The 23,834-nt window shown below is 45.6% G+C and overlaps 1 gene segment (V, D, J or C); it reads right to left on the reverse strand.

Moving 5' to 3' along the window:
- Positions 1-2,400: 2,400 nt before the first annotated feature.
- On the reverse strand, positions 2,401-7,682 carry LOC141986986 (immunoglobulin kappa variable 3-11-like). The segment is given in 4 exon segments: positions 2,401-2,699; positions 3,153-3,157; positions 7,051-7,381; positions 7,634-7,682. Coding segments are annotated over 4 exon segments (684 nt in total).
- Positions 7,683-23,834: the final 16,152 nt, after the last annotated feature.

Raw genomic sequence — 23,834 nt, forward strand, 5'->3', positions numbered from 1 at the left:
CTCTCTAATTTCTCAGAACATCTCCAACTGTAGAAAAGTTAGAAAACAACAGAGGGAAAAGTGAAATGAACTGTGCCACTTGGTAAGGTTCTCAAACTCAAGGACACGTTCAAAAGTGGCTGAGTGATCACATTACAGTATAATGTCAGGAGTAACATAAATTGCCACCCAAGGGCTATTGACTGGTGAGGGGTCAAGGAATGACAGGAAAGAATTGGTTGGAGGAGTGAGGGTGAGCGAGAAGTGTGAGAAAGCCCCATCTGCCCTGTAGAGGGCAGCAGTTTCACAGGACTGTTCTGTACTGAAAAGTTACTTCAGCATAGCTATGTCCCTCAGGGGTGTGAACAGTCCACATGCCGGAGAGACTTAGTCAAGCCGACCTAATCCCCCGCGTAGACAGCGTTAGGTGCGCAGATCGTGTGACTGGGCAGGATGCAGCTGGAACAGCAGAGGAACAGAAACTGCAGAAACTCAGGCTACATCTTCACTAGAAATGCTGCAGCTGAACCACGGTAGTGCTAAGCACTAAGTAGCCACTCGCTACAGTGACGGGAGGCTGAAGAGACCAGGGAGGTTTTTGTGCTGGTCTGTATCACTGTGTGAGACCTGCTGTAATGCTGCTGGCAGTAATAATCTCCAGCATCCTCAGCTTCAACCCGGCTGATTGTAAAAGTGAAGTCAGTGCCAGACCCACTGCCACTGAACCGGTCTGGGATCCCGGAGGGCCGAGAGTTAGTGCTGTAGATGAGAAGTTTAGGAGCTTGTCCTAGTTTCTGCTGGTACAAAGCCATGTAGCTGCTAACACTGGAACTGGCTTTGCAGTTGATAGTGACCGTGGCTCCTAGTGACACTGAGAGGAATTCTGGAGTCTGAGTCACAAGGATGTCCCCTCTGGATCCTGCATGGAGAACAAAATTAAAATAAAGGAACATAAAGTCAATGTAAATCAAATACAGTTTAGTGAAGGGATGATGCAATGTTAGTGTCTTCTTCTCTTTTTAAAAGCGTAGCTATCTTCACATCTTCTGACACTTGTTGTAATTAAGAGCTATTGTGGTCTCAAGAGACAAACCCACTCATCTGTTTAAAGTGATTTAGAACGTATATGGCAATCAGGGATTTAAGAGCCACGGTCATTGTCATCTACATCTTGGTAACAAATTTTTTTAAGTTAACGTCTCCCCTGTTGCTTTCCTTACCCTGAATCCAGAGCACAGAGAGGCAGAGAAGTTGGATTTGTGAGATCATCTTGATGCTTCTAGACTGAAAGATACTGAGCTGAGGAACATAAAGCAGTAACCCGTAACATTTATATCTGCTCCATAGAGCAGGGAAATGTCACTGGGGTGGAAATATGCAAAACATCTCTATGTAAATGTGTATTCCCTGTGGCCCAGTGCGGAGACTGCAGGGAAGTGGCAAATACCATTTAATGGCAGTGAGAGTTGCAGACATGGATCAGGGCGGTACATGGCTCTTCCATTCTGTTGTGCTGAGTCTTCTCTCTCTGAGCACTGGTTTTAAACAGTGTAACATGATTGCCTTCAACGGAGTTGTGATCTGCACTGGTGTCCAATGGAATTAGCTTTAGCTTGCCCGTATGCTGAGTGTCCTATGTCTGTGTCACGGTTCATTTGGAACCATCTTGATTCATATTCAGTGTTTATATTCTTCAGTTCACAGGGATTTAGAGGCGGAAGCAGGGAGGCTTTGCTTTATGGCTAGAATTTCTTAACTCTTGTCTACACAACAATAAAAAAGTCTATTTTACAAATGTCAGCGGTCACCTTTTACAAGTCTCCTGGAGACAGGGAATGTTGTAACGTAGCGGGGAGCCTAGGGTTCATTTTGACCGGCTAACCTGTGTCGTTACCGTATGTAGTGTAGTGACCATTTTGAATTCCCAGGTGGCTATAGATTTGTCCCTATCTAATGCATGTAATGCAGATGTCTTTTACATCATTTTCCTAGTCATCTACAGAAATCCTGTTGTCAATAACACCTGGTTTTGCTGTAGGGCAGGATCATGATAAGTTGTTATTGATAAGTTGTAGGACATATGTACTATAGGTAAACTTATCCAAAAGGTGTTAGGATTATATCATGTCAGTGGGAAATTGCAAATAACTATTAAGAAGAAAGAGGCATTAACAGTAGAAGGGAAAGTGCTGAATGTAATGAAGTGAATCACTGGGTATGTCAGGGTGAGAGCTCTATGGCGAAGTGGGAGAACTGGACTGTTGGGTGAAGCGTCCAAAGTCCGAGAGACAGAGGGCTACTGTGTGTGACAGCAACAGTTAAACTGAACCCGTGACTGTTCAGGAAAGAGCTGTTGCCCTGAGCAATAGAAACTCTGGAAAGTCGGGGAGGGGGTGTGGGGGGGTGTTGTACAGATCGGTATCACTGTGTGAGAGGGGTGCTGTTATAATGCTGACAGTAATGATCTCCAGCATCATCCGCTTCTACCCAGCTGATTGTCAAAGTGAAGTCAGTGCCAGCCCACTGCCGCTGAACCGGTCTGGGATTCCGGAGGGACGGGTGGAAGCGCTGTGGATAAGGAGCTTGTCCTGATTTCTGTTGGTACCAGGCCATGGAGCTACCAGCACTGGAACTGGCTTTGCAGTTGATGGTGACTCTGTCTCCTGGAGACACTGCCAGGGATTCTGGAGTCTGAGTCATGAGAATGTCCCCACTGGAGTCTGCGTAAAATAGTAAGAATAGAAGACCTTTCAAATGAATTAATGTCTCACAGAAGGAAACTGCATTTTTTTAATTTTTCCAATATTCTTTTCAAACAATACGGTAATCTTTACTGTTTTTCTGATCTTACCCTTTATCCAAAGTACAAGGAGCCAAATGAACTGAGTCTGTGAGATCATCTTGATATTTCTGGACTGACATACAGAAGTATGAAGCGTTAAACCCTAACATTTATATATGCCTTACAGAGCATGGAAATGGCACAAGGGTGGTAATATGCAAAATAGCTTTGTGTAAATGTGCATTGCCTGTGCCCCAGTACAGAGATTGCAGAGAGGTGGCTGTGCACATTAAATCCCATTTAATTCTAGAAAAAGTTGCATACAGAAAACAAGGACACAGTGTAGCCCTTAGGCTCAATACCAGGATTTGTGTTGCTGGTAGCATGTAACGCTTGCTGGGGATCAGGGATATTTCTTTACTAGAGACTCTTGGAATAATTTTTGTTAAACATGCACAAAGAGGTAAAAGTTTGTGAAGTGATCTGAAGGCCAGGGGCTTGATTTCCCATTAGCTGGCACCTTGTAGAATAATTTACACCTGTGCAGTGTGCATGAAAAGTGGGTGTTAACACTACAACAGTGAGCGTAAGAGGATCTGACCTTGTGCTGTTAGGAATTATACGCAGCTATAAAATATTGTTTTTAAAAGACTGAATGATCCACTCTATTTTCCTCCATTAGGCTGTATCACTGTTCTACATCTTGGCATGGAGGTGGTAGCAGCAAGCATGAGAGTCTTTATATAGGAGTTCAATGTTTTCATAGAATCATAGATTTTAAGACCAGAGGGAGCCAATCGGCTCCTCAGCCAGTCTGAACTACTGAATAACAAGCCAGACTATTTAATTTGCAAACTTCTTTTGCCAAACATCCAGTCTTTATAATTACTGTTAAGTTCACTCTCTGGATTGCCTGGTGACTAACATGCCATTAAGTTGCAGACCTGTTGTGTCTTCAGCCTATTCTGTGCTATCAAAGGTTGACCGGACAGATATGGTGGTGTGTGCATTTTGGCAAATTCTTCTAGTGTAGAATGTTTTTGCTGGTATAGATAATACCATTTCTCTGAACTAAATAAGCTATATTGGCAAAAGCACTTTTTGGTAGGTATAATGTATCTACACGAGGGCTTCTGCTGGTGTCAAAATGTTAAAAATCACATCCCAAACTAATATTACTATACCAAGAAACGTTTCTAGTGTAGACCTGGCCTTCACCCAGAGACCATGCTCTACAGAATGTATAAATCTGTCTGAGTTTCTCTTTTACTCCATCTATCGTTTTTCCATAGCACCTATCACTGTGGTATGTAAGACATGGTACGGAGGGTTAAACCATTATTACTTATGACTACAGATAGAAATCCGTGAAAATGGTGACCTGATCCATCTCTCTGTCACACCGGTTTGATGGTAGTGTAATTGCTGACTTCAGTGGAACTGTGCCCGTGGTAAGCCATGGTAACACAATGGCATGCCACTTTTAAACAATCGCATTCAAGCATATTCAGAAATGTTTGCTCTGTGTGCAATGGACAGTGATACATTTTGGCTCAAATGCTCATTTCTACAGGATCTGACAGTGGATAGATAGTGTAGTGGGCTAGAGATTCCTGAGCAAAACTCATTATAGTGCTGATGAATTTTCTTTGTGCTGAACCCACCCAAGCAACACATGGACCCCGGGAGAGGAAATGTGTGTTTTTTTACCTAAGACCGACCCACACAAACATTGTGGCATTTGCAGTCAAGATGAAATCTCTGTTTTCAGGTTTGCATTCTCCTTGGGTTCTCCTTGCAGCATTAGGGGACATATGGCACATCCCTCAGCATCACTAGTAGAGCAGGAGGGCTGTCAGTGGGAGCTAGGAAAATGTGCAGATGACACAAAGCTCATTAAGTGAGTTAAGAGAGGACTATGAGTTATTTCAGAATGATCAAGGGCCTGGGAAAACCTCTAGAATGAAGAGAGACTGAGAAGATTGGGATTGTTCCCTTAGAGAAGAAAAAATAAGAGGAATCCTGATAAAAGTATGTAAAATCATGAATGGTCTAAAGCAGGTATATTGGGAGCATCTATTCTCTCTGTCTCAGAACATCAGGACAGAGGGCCAGTCAATGAAATTAAAAAGTGGGAAATTCAAAACTGCTGAAATATTTTTAAACACAACATGTGATTAAACTGTGGAACTTGTTGATGCAGGAAGTCATTGAGACCAAAAATTTAACAAGATTTAAAGTGGGACAGGATAGTTACATGTATAACAAGAATATCCAGAGTTGTTGTAATTCATACCAAACATTTTGAAAGGGATATTAAATCTTGTTCTTCAGCGTTTAAACTAATCTGTCCCAGAGATCAGAACAAGATCCATGGGGGTGAGGGTGCAGGTTATCCCACATCTGTCTACTGCAGGGTTCTTACACCTTCCTCTGAGATAGATGCTGGTCACTGGATACTGGATGAACTGACCTAGGATCTGATCCAGTCTGTCAGTTTCCGATATTCCAGGTATTTCTGCCACGTGTGGCTCTTATAGCTGTTGGGTTAGGGAAAGGGTGTTATACCACAGAGCCCGTGGCTCAATGGTAACTGCTGCTCACTGTTTCAATCCAGATTCAACTGTCCTCACTAGAAACAGGTTCTTAGTATGAGTGGAAGGTGGAATCCACCCTATAAGAGCAAAAGCATTGGGAATGTTGAAGGGAAACTTTTAGGTCTGATGTAATGATTTCCAGTTTGGGGAATGTTGCATGCTGGAAACTCTAGGTATGGCGGGAAAGAACAGGGTGGTGTGAAGGAGAGCCAGTACGCTGAGAGGTTTCAGAGTAGCAGCAGTGTTAGTCTGTATCTGCAAAAAGAAAAGGAGGACTTGTGGCACCTTAGAGACTAACAAATTTATTTGAGCACAAGCTTCCGTGAGCTACAGCTCACTTCGTCGGATGCATCAGCTCTGACTGTCTTGGGAGGTGAGATCAAGCCTGTAAAAGAAAAGGCACTTCAGCTGGAGAAGGGAAACAACTGCATACGATGTAATGAATCATGAAATGAATTTGAGTCTCAAGGCTACTGCATGGGGAACTCAAGAATCATAGACTATTAAGGTTGGAAGAGAGCTCAGGAGGTCATCTAGTCCAATCCCCTGCTCAAATCAGGACCAACGCCAACTAAATCATCCAAGCCAGGGCTTTGTCAACCCGGGTCTTACAAACCTCTAAGGATGGAGATTCCACCACCACCCTAGGTAACCCATTTCAGTGCTTCACTACCCTCCTAGTGAACAAGTTTTCCCTAATATCCAACCTAGACCTCCCCCACTGCAACTTGAGACCATTGCTTCTTGTTCTGTCATCTGCCACCACTGAGACCAGCCTAGCTCCATCCTCTTTGGAACCCCACTTCAGGTAGTTGAAGGCTGCTATCAAATCCCCTCTCACTCTTCTCTTCTGCAGACTAAATAACCGCAGTTTCCTCAGCCTCTCCTGGTAAGTCGTGTGCCCCAGCCCCCTAATCATTTTTGTTGCCCTCCTCTGGACTCTTTCCAATTTGTCCACATCCCTTCTGTAGTGGTGAGGGGGGGGGGCAAAACTGGATGCAGTACTCCAGGTATGGCCTCACCAGTGCTGAATAGAGGGGAGTAATCACTTCCCTCGATCTGCTGGCAATGCTCCTGCTAATACAGCCCAATATGCTGTTGGCCTTGTTGGCAACAAGGGCACACTGCTGACGAATATCCAGCTTCTCGTCCACTGTAATCCCCAAGTCCTTTTCTGCAGAACTGCTGCTTAGCCATTCGGTCCCCAGCCTTTTTTGGGATTCTTCCGTCCTAAGTGCAGGACTCTGCACTTGTCCTTGTTGACCCTCATCAGATTTCTTTTGGCCCAATACTCCAATTTGTCTGGGTCACTCTGGACCCCATCCCTACCCTCCAGCGTATCTACCTCTCCGCCCATCTTAGTGTCATCTGCGAACTTGCTGAGGGTGCAATTCATCCCATCATACAGGTCGTTAATAAAGATGTTGAACAAAACCGGCCCCAGGACTGACCCCTGAGGCACTCCACTTGATACCGGCTGCCAACTAGACATCGAGCCATTGATCACTACCCATTGAACCTAACAATCTAGCCAGCTTTCTATCCCCCTTATAGTCCATGAAATGAACTGAACTGAATCGTGAGGTGGGAAGGCTGTTGAAGTGAGAGATCACCAGCTGCCCAGCAATTCTACTGAGACCATGACTTCAGGAGGCAACTGATATACCAGAAGAACAGAAAACAGAAGAGGACAGGGAGGTTTTTGCATTGGTCTGTATCACTGTGAGAGGGAAGCTCTGTCCCTGCTGACAATAATAATCTCCAGCATCATCCACCTCAACCCGGCTGATTATAAAAGTGAAGTCGGTGCCAGACCCACTGCCACTGAACCTGTCTGGGATCCCAGAGGGGCGGGTGGAAGCTCTGTAGATAAGGAGCTTAGGAGCTTGTCCTGATTTCTGTTGGTACCAGGCCATGTAGCTGCCAACACTGGAACTGGCTTTGCAGTTGATGGTGACTCTGTCTCCAGGAGACACTGCCAGGGATTCTGGAGTCTGAGTCAGCACAATCTGCCCGCTGGAGTCTGCAGGCAGGAAGACAATTAACAGAATAATGTTTAACAGATGAAAGCTCCATCCTTCAATGTTTAGGTATTTAAGCACTATTATAAATTAGATAAATACGTCTTTTTCTAATATACATCTCATTATGTTAAATTTAATTTTCAGTCATACTTGTGAGCTGCTTAGATGCTATGATGTTGAATGTCATAGAAATGCCTGTAAATAAAGAAAAATAAATAAATGAAACAACTGTTGCTCCTTCTTGTTCTTACCGTGAATCCAGAGCACTAGCAGCCAGAGAAGCTGAGTCTGTGAGACCATCCTGATGCTTCTAAACTGGCAGACACAAACACACTGCATTCATAAATGAACCATTTATATCTTCTCCACGTAGAGGGAATGGCTCTTGGGTAGAGATATGCAAATCAGCCACTCTGGATAAATGTGCATTAGTGGACAAAGACAGAGCTAGAGTTGCCAGTTTTGGCTGGACATATTCCTGGAGGTTTCATCACAAGACATAATCTTTAATTTAAAATTAATCTTTAATTTCTGGAGACTCCAGGACAACCCTGGAGGGTTGGCAACACTACTGAGAGCACAGCTCCTAGTGATGGCAGAGATTGGACTATATACAGACTGGGGGCAGGATATAGGCTTTGCAACTGATCTGTGCCTCACCTTAGTGTCCAGGGATGTGTGTGTGTACCTGGTTGATTCTAATGATCTTTGCTTAAGTACATGAGTGAGATCCCTTGGTATGTTCAGAGGGAGGCTCTTTGGTTGTTTTACGCCATGTCTGAGTCTGTTAGATTTCTTCACTAAACACAAACAGAACATTTTAAAGCGTGAGATGAAAATGGGTTGAGCACTGAAAGAGAGTCTAGAAAGTACCATTTTGCCATCAGCCAAGAGGAGGTGTGGTTGCATTTGTGATCCCATTGCTTCCCCTTCCTCCACATAGTGCCCACTTTAGAATGGGAGGCCCTCTTTGTCCCAGCTGGCCCAGTGGATTGGAATGAAATGGGTGGGGGCAAAACAGTAGCAGGGTTGTGTAGACACGGATGATGCGACAGTGCCTGTGATATCTCACCTCTTGTGGATGTTCGGTTCTGCAGCACTGCACACAGGTAAGTGATGTAGTTTAGAGGGAGGGGCTTCATTTCCTGAGGTCTGGGGAGTTTCTTGGTGAGGGAAAATCTCCCTCCTAACCTTTGTTTTGCAGCTTGTGAATCAGAAGAGCAAAGTTTAGAATGGATTCAAGAGCAGATGTTTTTCTAAAAGATGTGCTCTAGTTCAAACAGGAATGAATTCATGGAAGTCCGGTGGCCTGTGTTATACAGGAGATCAGACTAGATGATCACTGTGGTCCCTTCGTAGATTATGAAGCCAGAGTCTTTCAATGAATAAACACCTCCATCGAGAGTCTTGAGATCCCAGCTGGCAGGCTGGGAACATGTATTTATATCAGTCTGTGTGTGACGGTTTGGAACAGCCTTTAGCTAGTGAGCTGTGTGACCTGCAGTCACGTTGAGGGTGAAGTTGGAGAACAGAAACGTGCGGACGCTGTGTCTGCTACACAGAGCAGGCAGCTGAGCAGTACGGTTTGTGGCTGTGCAGCCTTTTCTAATGGACTTGGTCTGTGAGACACTCGAGGGGAATCACTGACAAGCAGATCCAGAGGCCCGGCAAATGGGGGAGAAGTAAAGAAACTGAAAATATCAGGAGACATAACAGTACAATTATTCTATCCCATTCCATTCAGGTTTTCTTACCATTTAGAGAGACTCCTCTGCATCAAATTCAATCTGTGTAACTGCCTTGCAATTCAGAAGAGCTGTGTGGTCAGTGCGTATCTTTCTTTCTTTCTTTCTTTCTTTCTTTCTTTCTTTCTTTCTTTCTTTCTTTCTTTCTTTCTTTCTTTCTTTCTTTCTTTCTTTCTTTCTTTCTGTATTTTCCCAAAAGAATTGAAATGAAACACAAATTAATGTTGCAATGAACGGGGTCTGGTGCAGGATGCACATACCCTCGTCTGGTTAGAATCAAAAGTGACACAACTGAATTTTAACGATCCCATATTGCTAAGAGCTAATGGAGATTCTATTTTATCTCCAGTTGTTGAGGTTTATGCCATAGGAATCAGAGGATCTGAGTTCTGTCCTTATTGTCTCAACACCTTTCTGAATGAAAATGGACAGTTTTGAATTTTGAGTTGGCTACAGGTTAGTTACAATTTAATACAATACATGCACTGTCGGGTTCTCTTATATACAGTTTCCTATTAGTTTGTAAGCTCTTTGGAGCAGGGACCCCCTTTTTGTTGTGGTGTCTGGCTACCAGGGGACGGCCGCAAGATGGCAGAGGACAATTCCCGCAGTGCTGGAGCAGCACAGGGCTGATCGAAGTGGGGAGGAGTTGTGACAGTTATGAGCAGGAGAGGGCATGCCCATGGCACTCTACACTAAGAGGTATTCTGGGTTGCAGGGCAGCCCAAAGACAGCCCTGAAGAGGCTGCTGTAAGTTAGAACAGACCCCGGGGCTGCTCTAACTTGCACTGGGTGCTGCAGTGGACCCGGCAGGGACAGAATCTTAACTTTTCCCCCGTCCCCGTGGGCTGCATCTCTCAGGAAACGCAGCACAGAATCTGACCCCTCAGATTTATAGGTGAAAGGAAGCGTAAACGAAATGACAGGAAACCACCTGGATGTGTTTAGGACAGAATGTCAGTTTTGTGGAGCTTTTGCATCAGCTGCTCTGCCTCTGGATGCCCGGGTGGAATTTAAAGCTGCTTTTCCCTCTTTTTCTACCCTTCTGTTCTTTCTCTCCCCGTTTCCCCCCTTCTCTCCCCGAGATGCCTGCTCACTAGGAGGAGTGTGGTGTCTGAGCATTCATGGACTGTCCTGTGGCATCAAATGTTGTTTCTGGTCATTAGGAAGGAGCCAGTCTTCCCTTCCTGCACTGATTTCTTTTTCTTCATCAGCCATATCCAAAAATTGTATCCAATATGCTGCACTTTTACGCGGAATTAAGCAAAGGACCACGTTCTCTGATTTATGAGACTCTACTCCACCTAGTGGTGATTCCGAGAAGGAGACGGCCTGCAAGAGATAACTAAAGGCTGACACAATGATTGCTCCTGCCAGCACAACAGCAGCTGTTTAGAAGAGTCTGTGTTGGAGATGAAGTTTTAATGAGTAAAGCTACAGAACAGTGCAGGAAAGTTCTGTGTTGGTCTGTATCACTGGGAGAGGGAGGTTATAGCCTGTCTGACGACGATAATCTCCAGAACCTTCTGCTTCAACCCTATTAATTGTGAGGGTGAAATTAGTTCTGTGTCCATTGCCACTGAACTGGCTGGAGCCCGAGAGGCAAGGGTGGAAGCCCCATAATAAAGAAGACGCTTGTCCCAATTTCTGTTGGTCCCAGCCTAAGCAATTGTGAGATCCTGAACTGACTTTACAGTTCAGGTGACCGTGTGTTCCGGAGACACTTCCAGGGATCCCGGCATCTGCGTCATCACAATCTGCTCTCTGGAGTCTGAATATATGAATAAATTATACTTAAATAAATACCTAGAGATTGTCAGTGCAGCTAAGCAATAGTCAGTGGAAACATTTATATTTTCATCTCTGCATGGCTGATTCTGAATAGAATTTTAATCTTATAACCATAAAGTGGTGTGGGAGGGGCTGAATGTAGAGCTTGAGTTACTAGCGCTTCAAGCAGGAGTGACAGTGGTCACATCTCCTCCTGGCCACTGGCTCTGCAGGGGAAAACACCATGGAGAGCTACTGTGGTAAGTTATAGGGGTGAGGAAGAAATTTCCCAGGAGCTCGGTTATTCCCTCACTGCTGTTGCCAGGTGACACAATTTGGGGATTTGTCAATATAACGTATGAATTCTGATCGATATTATGAAGTTATTATGAAGTGTTACTATGAAAACTGCTGTATCATGCATGCCTCTCTGTACGTGTAGCCTCCATGTCCTACTAACTAGAAGATACGTTTTTCTCAGACTGAGGAGAGCGGGAAGGTTCTTACCTTTAAACAGCTGTGCTTTGAACTCATTAGTTATGGTAAAGAGTAACTGCATCCTAGTTGATGGCCAGCTGGGCTGAAAGACTCCATGAGGGTGAAGCAACACAGCATGTAGAAACCTGGATGTAACAGGGCACCCCGCCTTCGTTCCTGCACACAGATGGTCTTCCAGGGACTCCCAAGGGAAGGGCGAGCTAGTGAGGGGCATTGCAGTTAGGGTGTTTGTTGTGTTCTGTATGATCTGTACACGCTCGTTACATATAGAAGTGGTGGTAGAATCTGTGTAATATGTCTCTGTGTGTGGTATACGCTTCACGGCTGCTATGGGCCTCCTGAGAGAGCGAAATGGGAACCCAGACGGCTCACCTTGCGGTGGGAGCGGGGAGGGTGTGTTTCAACTACAGAGGGAGGCTGAGGAGTCAGTGGTGGGACCAGGGGCTAGGAAGCTGGACTGCGTGGTTGCAGCTCTCAGGAGGAAGGGCTAGACAGAGGGTTGCACTGAAGTGTGTGCCTAGAGACCTGAAGTGTGGGACAGTGGCTGGACTCCATTCAGGCTCTAGAGGCTTAAACCATCCAGAGACCCAGCGGATGTGTCCCTTCACAGCAGTGTAAAGAGTGGCCGAGAGGGACTGCTTGACTAGGGTCTGACACAGGGTTTCTTGCACCTTCCTGTGAAGCTGCTGGGTCTGGCCACTGTTGGGGAGTGATCCTGGATTAAATAAACATGATGGCAGCACTGCAGGAAAGTGTAGTGGAGACAGGGCTCAGGTGGGCCCTATTTTTTTACCATCGTGTCATCTAACCCTGCTCTGTGCACACCGCTGGGGAATTCTGAGTCCCGTTTTTGCCCGTGTAGACAAGACCCTCGAACCTCAATGCTGCGGGGGGGGGGGGGGGGGGGTTCTGCAGGGAAAGAGGAGCTGCAGCAGTGATTGTACTTCGCTAGATAAGAGGCTGGATCGCACAGAGGTTTTGCTCTGACCAGAGTTTGCTATGTTTACATTATTCCTATTTACAACTACGTGTTAGTGGTCAGGGAGCAACGGCTGAGTAAACAGTGCTGAGCCACATGGTGGGAGCGCCAAAGGGAGTGGAAGATCTGGAGGGAAGTGACCGAAGTCTGACATACCCAGCCATCCCATTGCAGGGCAGCAGAAACCCCAGTGCTAGGAAGCGGCAAAGGAAGCAGCTGTAACACTGAGTGAGAATCTGAAACTAAATAGAGCAGGGAGGTTTTTGCACTGGTCTGTATCACTGTGTGAGAGGCCAGCTGCTACCCTGCAGGCAGTAATAATCTCCAGCATCATCCGCTTCAACCCGGCTGATTGTAAAAGTGAAGTCAGTGCCAGACCCACTGCCACTGAACCGGTCTGGGATCCCAGAGGGACGGCTGGAAGCATCGTAGATAAGGAGCTTAGGAGCCTGTCCTGATTTCTGTTGGTACCAGGCCATGTAGCTAACACTGGAACTGGCTTTGCAGTTGATGGTGACTCTGTCTCTTGGAGACACTGCCAGGGATTCTGGAGTCTGAGTCAGCACAATCTGCCCGCTGGAATCTGGATGGGAGAAAAACAGTTAAAAGAAAAAGAAATTAAAATGACTCAAACTTTGTAATTTTTAACTAACTACAAAGCTGCATCTCTAGGTGTCTCGCCTGTAGCTCTCATTCTGCTGACACTAATTGCTGCTAAGAATGATTGCTGGAAAGGGAAATTCTTAGCATTTGCAGTCTAGTAAAATACTATAACTTTCTTGAAAGCTAATTTCCCCTGTTGTTGTTCTCACCCTGAATGCAGAGCACAAGGAGCCAGAGTAGCTGAGTCTGGGAGATCATCTTGATACGTTAGTGACAGATACCGAGCTCAGACACACAAAGTGTGAAGGTGGCACATTTATATCTACTCTGAATAGCTGGGAACTGTTACTTGGGTAGAAATATGCAAAGCAGCATCTCTATGTAAATGTCCATTCCTACCCCTCCTCCCCGACTGGTTGTGTATCTCTTTCCTTGCATAGAGAGATGCAGTGAGGGCTTATTTACAGTGTACAGATCCCGGTGAAAGCAGTTTTCTGAATGGATTATTGGGATGTTAGTTAATAAATTCATTAATTAGTTAATCTTTACATGATGCTTTGAAAAATTACAAGTCCAGTTAAGTGATTTTTATGATGATTATTGCCAGATTCCTTTGTAATCCCTTTCACTGACTATAAATAAGGGATTAAGCTTGAAGAGATGAAACTTGTTAGCTGTGGATGTTTGCAGCAGTGTCCAGCCTCTTCCTCCCTACGCTCATTGAATGGGTCATTTACAGCTGATGCCTCCAATTCCTTTCCTTCAGCTCCCCTCTGATCTGGTTCCGGCCCTTTCCGCGGCACTGAAACTGCTCTCAGCCCTTTCCTGACCCAACCTCCAGCCCCATCCTCCTTGACTTCTCGGCTGCATTGGATGTCATCAGTCACAAGCTAATTGTAGAAATCTTGTGCTCCCTTGGTTTTTGTGATGTCACCCTGTCTTGGTTCTCCTCCTACCTCGCTCATTCTTAGGGCATCAAGTTTGGTTGGTCGTTGCCTCCCCTCTCCCACTCTGCTAAGGGAACCCCCAGGCTTCCATCCTTAGCACCCTGCTCTGATGCATGGAATGTGTGCGTACAGTGCCTAGAAGATGGGACCCCAATCCCAGGTGAAACCTCTGGGTTTTCACTGTAGTACAGATGGTAAATAGTCATACCAAAGTGGGTGTCATACACAGAAGGCACCTCAGCCCTCACCACCTTGCCATTTCAGGTAATGAATTTATACATCATGTAACGTAGCATAATTAAACCTTGTAGGACCCTGCATAAGAGAGCCCACCAGGCCAGATGAGCAACTCCCCAGAACTGAGTCCTGTCAGAGTGATAAGAAGGGGGATGTGTTGTGGTTTTTAGAGGAATGTGATGTTGTATTTTGCACTCCACAGCCAGTATGGAATAGAGCTGATCAGAAAACTCATGTTTTTCTTGTGAAAATATTAACTACAGTAGGTTGCAACCAAATTATTCTGAGTCGTGACAAAGTAGTTAGTTTTGACAAGACAGTTTCCCCAACCAAATACAGCGAGACATGGGTGAAGGTGAAGAGAGGAGAAGGGAAAAGGAAAGAGAGAAAAAGAGGCTCCTTTAGGTAGTAGGTGAGTGATGATTGTTGCCAGCTTCAGGGTGAATGGTAGCTCTTTCCTCAGGGAGGCAGAATCCCTGGTCCATCTGAGATCCCGTTGGAACATTGGATTGGAGCAGGGGTCAAGATGATAAAGTTTCCTTCTCTTCCCCACAGGGGAGAGGGAACAGCATTAGATGAGCAGGCAAAAAATAAATCCAGGATCATCTAAGGTACGTTGTTAAACCCAAGAAACACCATGGCCTGAGGTTCAATAGGCAGAACCCTAAAAATCCGTGGGTATCCACTTTATATCTGTGGACCATTTTTGTGGATAGCAACATGGATGTGGATACAAAATTTGTATCCGCGCAGGGCTCTGATGGTAAGAGCCCAGGGGAGGGGAGCTGTGAGGAACTGCAGCGCAGACCCTCCATCTGCCCTGTGTGAGAGGCCTGGGGGGCTGTCTGGAGGCTGCTTGGGCCACCCACCCATTGCAGGTGGAGGGACCCAGGCTCCCCACAGCTGCCAGTGTGGCTCTCCCAACCCGGCTCTGGCCAGGGTGTGTGCTGGGCAGGGGTGGGGGAACTCGGAGCTGCAGCCCAGCCACAGTAAGAGCCCGGCGGGCAGCTGTGGGGAGCTGTGGAGGACCCTCCACTGCCCTGGGCGGGGGGGCCTGAGCAGCTCTACAGGTCACCCCCCCTCACACTCAGCCACGCCAGCGTGGCGCCTAGCCAGGGAGCCGTGGGGAGCCACGGTAGACCCTCCACCTGCCTGCGGTGCAGGGGGAGGGCTGAGAGTAGCCCCCGGCCATGTCCCCGCCTGGCGGAGGGACCCCAAACTGCAGTGAGGAAGTGCTGTACACTAGCTTCGGAGCTTGTCCTGATTTCTGTTGGTACCAAACTAATTTGCTGCAAGTGACTGAACTGACTGTATCTCCTGGATACACTGAGGGATTCTGGAGTCTGAGTCATCACAATATACCCGATGGAACCTGACTATAAAAAGAAATACTAACAAAAAATATTAAAATTATCATCAATATGGAACCTCTTGTGTTTTCACACACTGGTGAATTGTAAACACTGCTTTTTTAATAGTTTTCTGAACTAAATGTAAAACACTGCAACTGGATTCTAAATGCATCTAAACAAGAGCAAAGGAATATCCACATTGTGATACCGAAAACAGTCTGTGGATCTTCCAGATTTGGGGTTGCTTCTTACTTTCGATCCAGAGCATTAAGAACCAAATGATCGGAGCTTGTGAGATCCTCTTCACGTGACAGCTCAGACCAACCCTTGTCGATAAACCACAAAGAGTGAAGTGAAATCTTCATAACTGCTCTGAGCAGCAGGGAAAGGACAGTGGGATGCAAATATGCAAAGCATCTGTTCAGTCCATGATATGGGGCCACAGCCCCAGCTGCTGTAAATCCGTGTAGCTTCCGTGAACTCACTGGATCGACGCTGATTTGGACATGCTGAGGATCTGGCCCACAGAATGGATACATTTGCATTATTGTAGATAGTATTTTTCTGGATTAATGTTACAGACTCCATGGCTCAGCTCCCCCAACCAGTCTGCTCTTGGCTCCCGGCTCCTGATTTTGGACTCTTTACTCTGCCCAACCTGCTTGTCTGGACCCCCTCCATGTCTTTCTCCACACTCATCTCTGCCCCTTCTTTTAGGCTGTCCCATCAGCCAGGGGACACCTTCCTGACCCTAACCGCCATGTCTCCTCCTTTATGTGTGTTCTCAAGAACCCACTTCTTCAGGTTCCCATATACTATTGCTCTAATTCCACTGGTGCAATTCATATAACCTGAGAAAGTAACTAGTAATCACCAGACACATGCATTAACATTTCAAGTAACTACATAATCCTCCCCATTACCCTGCCCTTTCCTATACTTTCACTGTGTTCCCTCCTCTTGTTCTGGCATTGTAGACCCTGATCCTGTAAGCATCCTATCACGCTGCCTGGAGCGGCTCACGCCCATGAGTCCCTACATCACAGCAGACTGTCAGAAACAGGGCAGACACCCCACACTGGTGGCGTCTTCTAGAATTAGATTTCACCAAGCCAGTAACAAGTGTGAACTCCTGGATCACTAGAACAGTCTTACCAAGGAGTCAGAGACAGTCCCCTTGGACTCTCCAGTCTGTCTTGCCACCCAGGCAGGCCGCTGGACTTAGTGATAAATGGTCACTTACACCAAAAATCTTCCAGTCTGAAGAAACCAGTCACTTACCCCAGATCAGTTGGTACCCCAGATCTTACACCAAAGGCAACGTCTGCAGCCAGTCCGGTACTAAACTATATAAAGTTTTATTAACTAGGAAAAAGAAGTAAGAGAGTTACTTACAGGTTAAAGCAAGCAGACATATGCACACAAATGAGTTACGATTGATGTTTCCTAAGGATGACAGTTGTAGTGATCTGTCAACTCAAAATGTCTTTCAGGGCAAACTCAGGGGTAACCCTTGAGCATCTCTGCCTTTGAGTAATGTCTCTGCCCTGTGGCAGTTGAAACAGCAAAGTGATGACCCTGTTTTCTTGTGATCCTGTTTTATCTTTTACATCATAGCCTTCCAGCCCATGAGACAAGCTCCTTGCACGTAGCATTTCCATGGTGTAATAGGGCCGTTCACCAATCCTTTGATTTGTGATATTTCTTCATGGCCCATTTCATTTTGATAGACCTCCTGGATGGGGATGGAGGGGGAGGGGGCGATTCCTGTGCCTGGATTCACAAGTTCAGAACAAACACTTTTAAAGTTATAAAGCAAAACTTACATATTTCCTTACAGCCTGGAATATAGCAACTCACAAGTGAGAGTAATGCAGGCAGCACCTTACAAGCATTTCACAGAGTGTAAACGCTAAATACATCCTTAGAAGACTAACATTTATTGTGAACAAAACTCACATACAGGTGAGCTGCTTTGGTTTCCAGCTATGAGTTTGTTAGTTCTTAGCTAACACCTATGGCCTTGGCCAGAGCTGGCACTTGGTTTTCCAGCATCACACATGTGCAGAACAGCAACATTATGGATATGTGCAGATCCACTGAATTACAGGTGTAGGGTGAATCATGGACTCAGTGACCACACACCTGTAGAAAGCAGTGTTGCCAACTCTTGTTATTTAAGCATGAGTCTTATGACATTTGATATTGTCCTGGGGACACTTGATTCTGTGAGAATCCCAGCATCTACTCGTTGCAGAGAAATATCCATGTGCTGTCCCTTGAAGGCCCCACACTAGAAGGCAAATGAAAGAACTCAAACTGGATTTTTGACTGTTTATGGTTGGCAATACTGATAAATTACTGACGAGCACAAGTGTTAGCAGCATCAGGGACATGGGTTGTAAGATCTTCTGGGAAGGGTCTGGTCTGCATTTGTTCTGAGAAGTGTTAGATGTGTTTAAAAATAATAACACTCTTTTTCTGTGTTTAGAATTTCACATATCCCTACCTCTGCAGAAATGATACATTTGTGTGATGCCATCTGGTGGCAGTAGGGGGGATATTGAGTGCAATGATTTATTTTCCCTGTAGCCTGTTGTGATGAGAAGATACATCTAAAGACAGGTAAAAACATTTAATAGTCACAAAGGGAAATGACTAAGCATAGATTATCCTTAGTGATGCAAACAGATACATCTCCACTGTCTTCTGTGAGGTTTCACTTAGTAAATAGTTAACAAAATCGTTTTAACTCAGTAAACAGAACGGTGCTGGTTGAAAGATGTTTTTTGAGACTCACTCATTTCCTGACTTTTGTGGAGTTGGTTGTTTACTTGTTCATCTGTTTGAGACCTTGAACAGGCTGAATATTTATTTTTAATGCTTCATTGTGTTTTTGTGTATATAATATTAATGAATATATTTACATCAGCTTTCATCCATGTTCTTCAACCCTCCCCCGCACCACTCATTGCTACAAAAAACCACAGTTTTGTATGCACACCAAATATGGGCTGACGCAAAGACGCAGAGGGTGAATCTGGGACCGCTTGCCATCAATGGGAGGTTTGTCACTGACTTCAGTGACACACAGTGAGTGTGTGAGAAGAGATGGAAATGGGGATACAAGAATCACGAGTGAAACTAAAATTGAATGAAACCCTTGTTCACCCTGTCTCTTAAGATAACGCAATAGTCGTTCCCTTTTTCTCTTGAGAATTCTCCTTCCTTCCTTTAGTTTCTCTCGTCCTTCCCCTTCCCTTCCATGTCGGTCCTCCTCCTTGTCCCTCATCTCTTCCACCACGTTCCACATATCACGCAACACTATGCCAGCCCATTCTCCCTGTTATCCATCCCATGAAAGCTGCTCACATGAACTCCCCTTAGCAGGCAAATAGCCTTGCATATCAACATATTTTCTCTCCCTTCCGGCCTCTTCTCACAAGATGCCAGGCAGTTCCTGAGAGGTGCTGACAGCCCTCAATGCTCTTTAATTCCAATGACTTGCAAGTATTAACTTCTCTGATGGTTCAGAGGGCTCAAGAGACACTGAAGTCACTCCCTGCCTAACAGGATCCTCTGAGCCCAATGCAGGATTGGCCCTGCTTGGCCCCAGAATACTGGGAGCATACAGAGAGGGGTACTGCAATGAGGAGCTGTCAAGGTTCCTTCCCCACTCTGAACTCTAGGGTACAGATGTGGGGACCTGCATGAAAAACTCCCTAAGCTTATTTTTACCAGCTTAGGTTAAAACTTCCCCAAGGTACAAACTATTTTACCTTTTGCCCTTGGACTTTATTGCTGCCACCACCAAGCATCTAACAAATATATAACAGGGAAAGAGCCCGCTTGGAAACGTCTTTCCCCCCCAAAATTCTCCCAAACCCTACACCCCCTTTCCTGGGGAAGGCTTGATAAAAATCCTCACCAGTTTGCATCGGTGAACACAGACCCAAACCCTTGGATCTTAAGAACAATGAAAAAGCAATCAGGTTCTTAAAAGAAGAATTTTAATTGAAGAAAAAGTAAAAGAATCACCTCTGTAAAATCAGGATGGTAAATACCTTACGGGGTAATCAGATTCAAAACATAGAGAATCCCTCTAGGCTAAACCTTAAGTTACAAAAAGACACAAAAACAGGAATATACATTCCATTCAGCACCACTTATTTTATCAGCCATTTAAACAAAACAGAATCTAACGCATATCTAACTAGATTGCTTATTAACCCTTTACAGGAGCTCTGACCTGCATTCCTGCTCTGGTCCTGGCAAAAGGAACACACGGACCGAGAGAGCCTTTGTTTCTCTCCCTGCCCCTCCAACTTTGAAAGTATCTTATGTCCTCATTGGTCATTTTGGTCAGGTGCCAGGGAGATTATCCTAGCTTCTTAACCCTTTACAGGTGAAAGGGTTTTTTCCCTCTGGCCAGGAGGGATTTAAAGGTGTTTACCCTTCCCTTTATATTTATGGCAGGAGCCCTGGACATTGAGATATGTCATCCTGAGTCAGGGTGCAGCAATTACACTGACCATGTGATGATCTTTGCAGGAAGCAGCATTAAACCCCTCCAGCCCCATCCTGAGCAGGGAGGTTTTTGTATTGGTCTGTATCACTGTGATAGGGGAGCTACCCCACTGCAGACAATAGTAATCCGCTGCATCATCGGCTTCAACGCTGCTGATTGAAAGAGTGTAAACGGTGCCAGACCCACTGCCACTGAACCGGGCTGGGACTCCGGAGGCAAGGGAGGAGGCTTGATAGATAAGAAGTTTAGGAGCTTGTCTGGGTTTCTGTTGGTACCAGGATACATAGTTACTGTTGATGCTAGAACTGGCTGTACATCTGATGGTGACTTTTTCTCCCGGAGGCACTGAGAAGGATTCTGGAGACTGAGTCATAGTGACCTGCCCATAGGACTCTGGATTAAATATGAAATAAAAATAAATACAGATAATTTGCATCTTTAGATAATGTCATAAAATATAGCATGTAAAACAACAGGTTCATAATCATCGTTATATTTAAACCATAACTGTGAGAAATGCATTTATTTGTTTAAATGCCAATCTAGCTAAAATATTTAGACTTTTAAAAATATCACTGGAGCTTTGTGCTTTTAAGCCAGGGCCCTCCAGTTCTGATTCTTACCCGGAATCCACAGTGCCAGCAAGCAGAGCAGCTGAGCCTGGGAGAACATCTTGGTATGTCTGAGCTGGCAGGTGCTGCTCAATAAGCCGTGGAGAATGGAAGAAAATCTTTTATAGCCCCTCAGAGCAACAGGGCAGCGTCACTGGGGAGTTCATATGCAAAGCAGCCCGTGTGTGCGGGATCCTGGCCTCCCTGCTCTGACTAGATATAAAGCTGGTTTCTGTGCATCAGCACCGTGCGTGATGGTCACTTGCCTGCCAGGGAGAGATTGGATGGTCCAGTGGCTCAGACACAGTAAATGCGGGGCCTGGTCTGGCTCTGCCACAGCCTTAACGTGTGACCTTTGGCTAATCATTGTGGGCCCAATTCTGTAAAGTACTGAGTGCTCTGAGTTCCCATTGAAATCAATGGGATCATCTACAAGAGTAAGGGCAGCAGGATCTGACCATATATGTGCTCCATCTTGCTCCCATTGACATCAAAGGCAAACTCCCATTGATGTCAATGGCCAAGGAATCGGGCCCTAAATCTCCCTGTGCTGTATATTCCCTGCCTGTAAAATGGGAAAGGTGTTGCTCACTTGTCATGCTGAGATATTACTGATTAGTGTTTGTAAAGTGCTTAGAGATCCCCAGGTGGATGGTGCTAAATAGTGCAGAAGGTGTGCATGAGCCTAACCCTCCCTGTCCACTGAGGGGAGGCTAATAATGCTGTTGGCCTTCATACAAGATTGTGAGGTGAGCAAATGTTGTGATATCTGGTGTTTTTCATAAAGCTCCAACTCCTGGAGTCATGTGATCAGGTGAGAATCTCAGTTTTCAATTTTTTTTTTTAAAAGAAAGTTTCTATTCCACATGGTTGTGGAGAAAAGTCTGAAAATGTGAAATCCTGAAGGGAAATAAAAGCAGCCAACAGTTATTGTTTATAAAGGAAATCTCATGATATGTTGGGCCCTGACTTGTTGATGGTTGACAATGCAGCATTCAAGGATGGTTATGAAAATCTGCTCACAATTTGCACAGCTAATACAGTGCAGGACTCTGAGAGAGCAATTTTGTGTCTTTCCACACAAACAGGGCATGATTTCCATGGACCCATTCGACCAGATCGTTCGTGAGCAGCTGTGCTCCCTGGGGAGCTGGACGTTGTTGCTCTGCAGCAGGGTATTGCATCTTATCCATGAAATGGTCATTACAGCTATAACATGGAGTTACGTGGCCGTGTACTTTCTATATTTTGTTGTATCTATTGTACGTGAATTGGTTGGCAGTGATGGGTAATTGTGAGGGTCATTGGTGCCTTTACCTTGTAGTTTGGGATCAGATACACGGGCAAGTTTATATCACAGGCAGCAGGGGTTTGGATTTCCTTTCTCCCATCACCCAAAACCTCCCTCCTCCAGATTATCCTCTAAACTCTTCCAATCTCTTTGCCCCAACCCTTCCTATTCCATTCCACCTCTGTCTTCCTCCATCCCTCCCTGCCTTAAAGCATCTTTACCCTCATCTTTCCCTGCTGGATTCCCGTGGATGTGTTGCCAACTGCTGCCAGCTGCCTCCTGGTTCGGTTGTAATTGGAGGCAGGTGGAAAAGTGCACCCAGCACTCATCAGAGAGAACTGAGCCCCAAAATTCTCTAAGGTCGGAGAGGGGAGGAGTTGCTGGGTTGGAGAAGGTGGATGACAATGGACAACTCTTCTTGGCCTCATGCACCAATGGCTATGCCAAGCCTTGGCCACATAGACCCAAGAAGCAGCCCTGAGGCAGACCTGGCTCAGATTCAGTTCTCCAGACCATGAGCAGCCAAGACTCAGGATCGTCCAGGTTCCTGGCCATGATTCATTCCAAGCTCTACTTTAAAGAAGGTGTTGAAGGTGCTGTGCCTGGATGGTTTTCACAGCCCACTGGTTGCTATGCAGAGCCTCCAGGATACAGGGATGATCCACCGGAAGTGTCTGTTACAATAGAGTGTGAGAACTGGAGCTAACAGAGCCGGGAGGTTTTTGTGCTGGTCTGTATCACTGGGGGCGGGGGAGAGGATGGGGTGCTGTAATAATGTTGGCATCTTCAGCTTGAATGGCGCTGATTGTGAGAGTGTGATCAGCATAGCCACTTCCACACCCACTGATGGTGAGGATTAGCCCTTTTCCCCACAGCACAGCACCGCACTGAGAGCTCACGTCCCTTTCAGTTGCTGCTCTCCAGGACACAGTCCCCCATCCCATAGTTATGGTCTTTGCTCCTTAGGATAGGAGGTAACTGTGGTACTGCAGACACTGGGCTATGGGACCCCAGTTTGCAGGGAGGTAGCAGCATCGATAAGAAGCTTAGGAGCTTGTCGTGATTTCTGTTGGAACCAGCCACCAGGCTACGTAGTTACTAGTGCTGGAACTGGCTTTGCAGCGGACGGTGACTCTGTCTTCTGGAGACACTGCCAGGGATTCTGGAGTCTGAGTCAGCACAATCTGCCCATTGGAGTCTGAATTGCAAGGAGAATGTAAATTAACATAATACATGAGTGAGAAAATTCATGTTTTCACTTTAATTGTGTAGCATAGTTTATCCTTTTCTCTCACTTAACTCCAAGATTACGAAAAATGAGTGCACTAAAAAAAACTCCAAAGAATGCTGAGATTGAGCAAGAATGTGTCTATATATACGTGTTACAAATTACACCTGATAGGACACGCACACAACTGCTGCGAATTATACCTTGTAGGACATGTGCTTGGTGCATTCCTCATGCTATACCAGCATGTTAATTACACAGCATGGTCCTAAAGTCATGCATCAGTAACTTTTATTATCAGGATGGGAGGCCTCACATCAAGGCCAAGAGACAGGGAGTTAGAGACTGACAAAAACCAGATACTGGGAGTCAAGGCAGGCTGGAGACAAGGAGGAGGATTTTCACAGGGATTCAGTATCTAAGGATCACTCCTCCTGGTGTATGATGTGCTGGCATTTAAACAATGGTGGGCCCCAAACCAAAATGGAGTCACATGTGCTAACTTTTCCTTAACACATGTGAGAGAGGTTTCCAGAGCTCAGTCTCCCGTTATCCCACCAGACTGTGTTATGTCAAATAGAATCTTACCCTGGATCCAGAGCACTAGCAGCCAGATGAGCTGAGCCTGTGAGATCATGTTGATATGGCCTGACTGACCGGTGC

The sequence above is a fragment of the Natator depressus genome, chromosome 4, assembly GCF_965152275.1.
Source record: "Natator depressus isolate rNatDep1 chromosome 4, rNatDep2.hap1, whole genome shotgun sequence".
In the NCBI taxonomy this organism is placed as follows: domain Eukaryota; kingdom Metazoa; phylum Chordata; order Testudines; family Cheloniidae; genus Natator; species Natator depressus.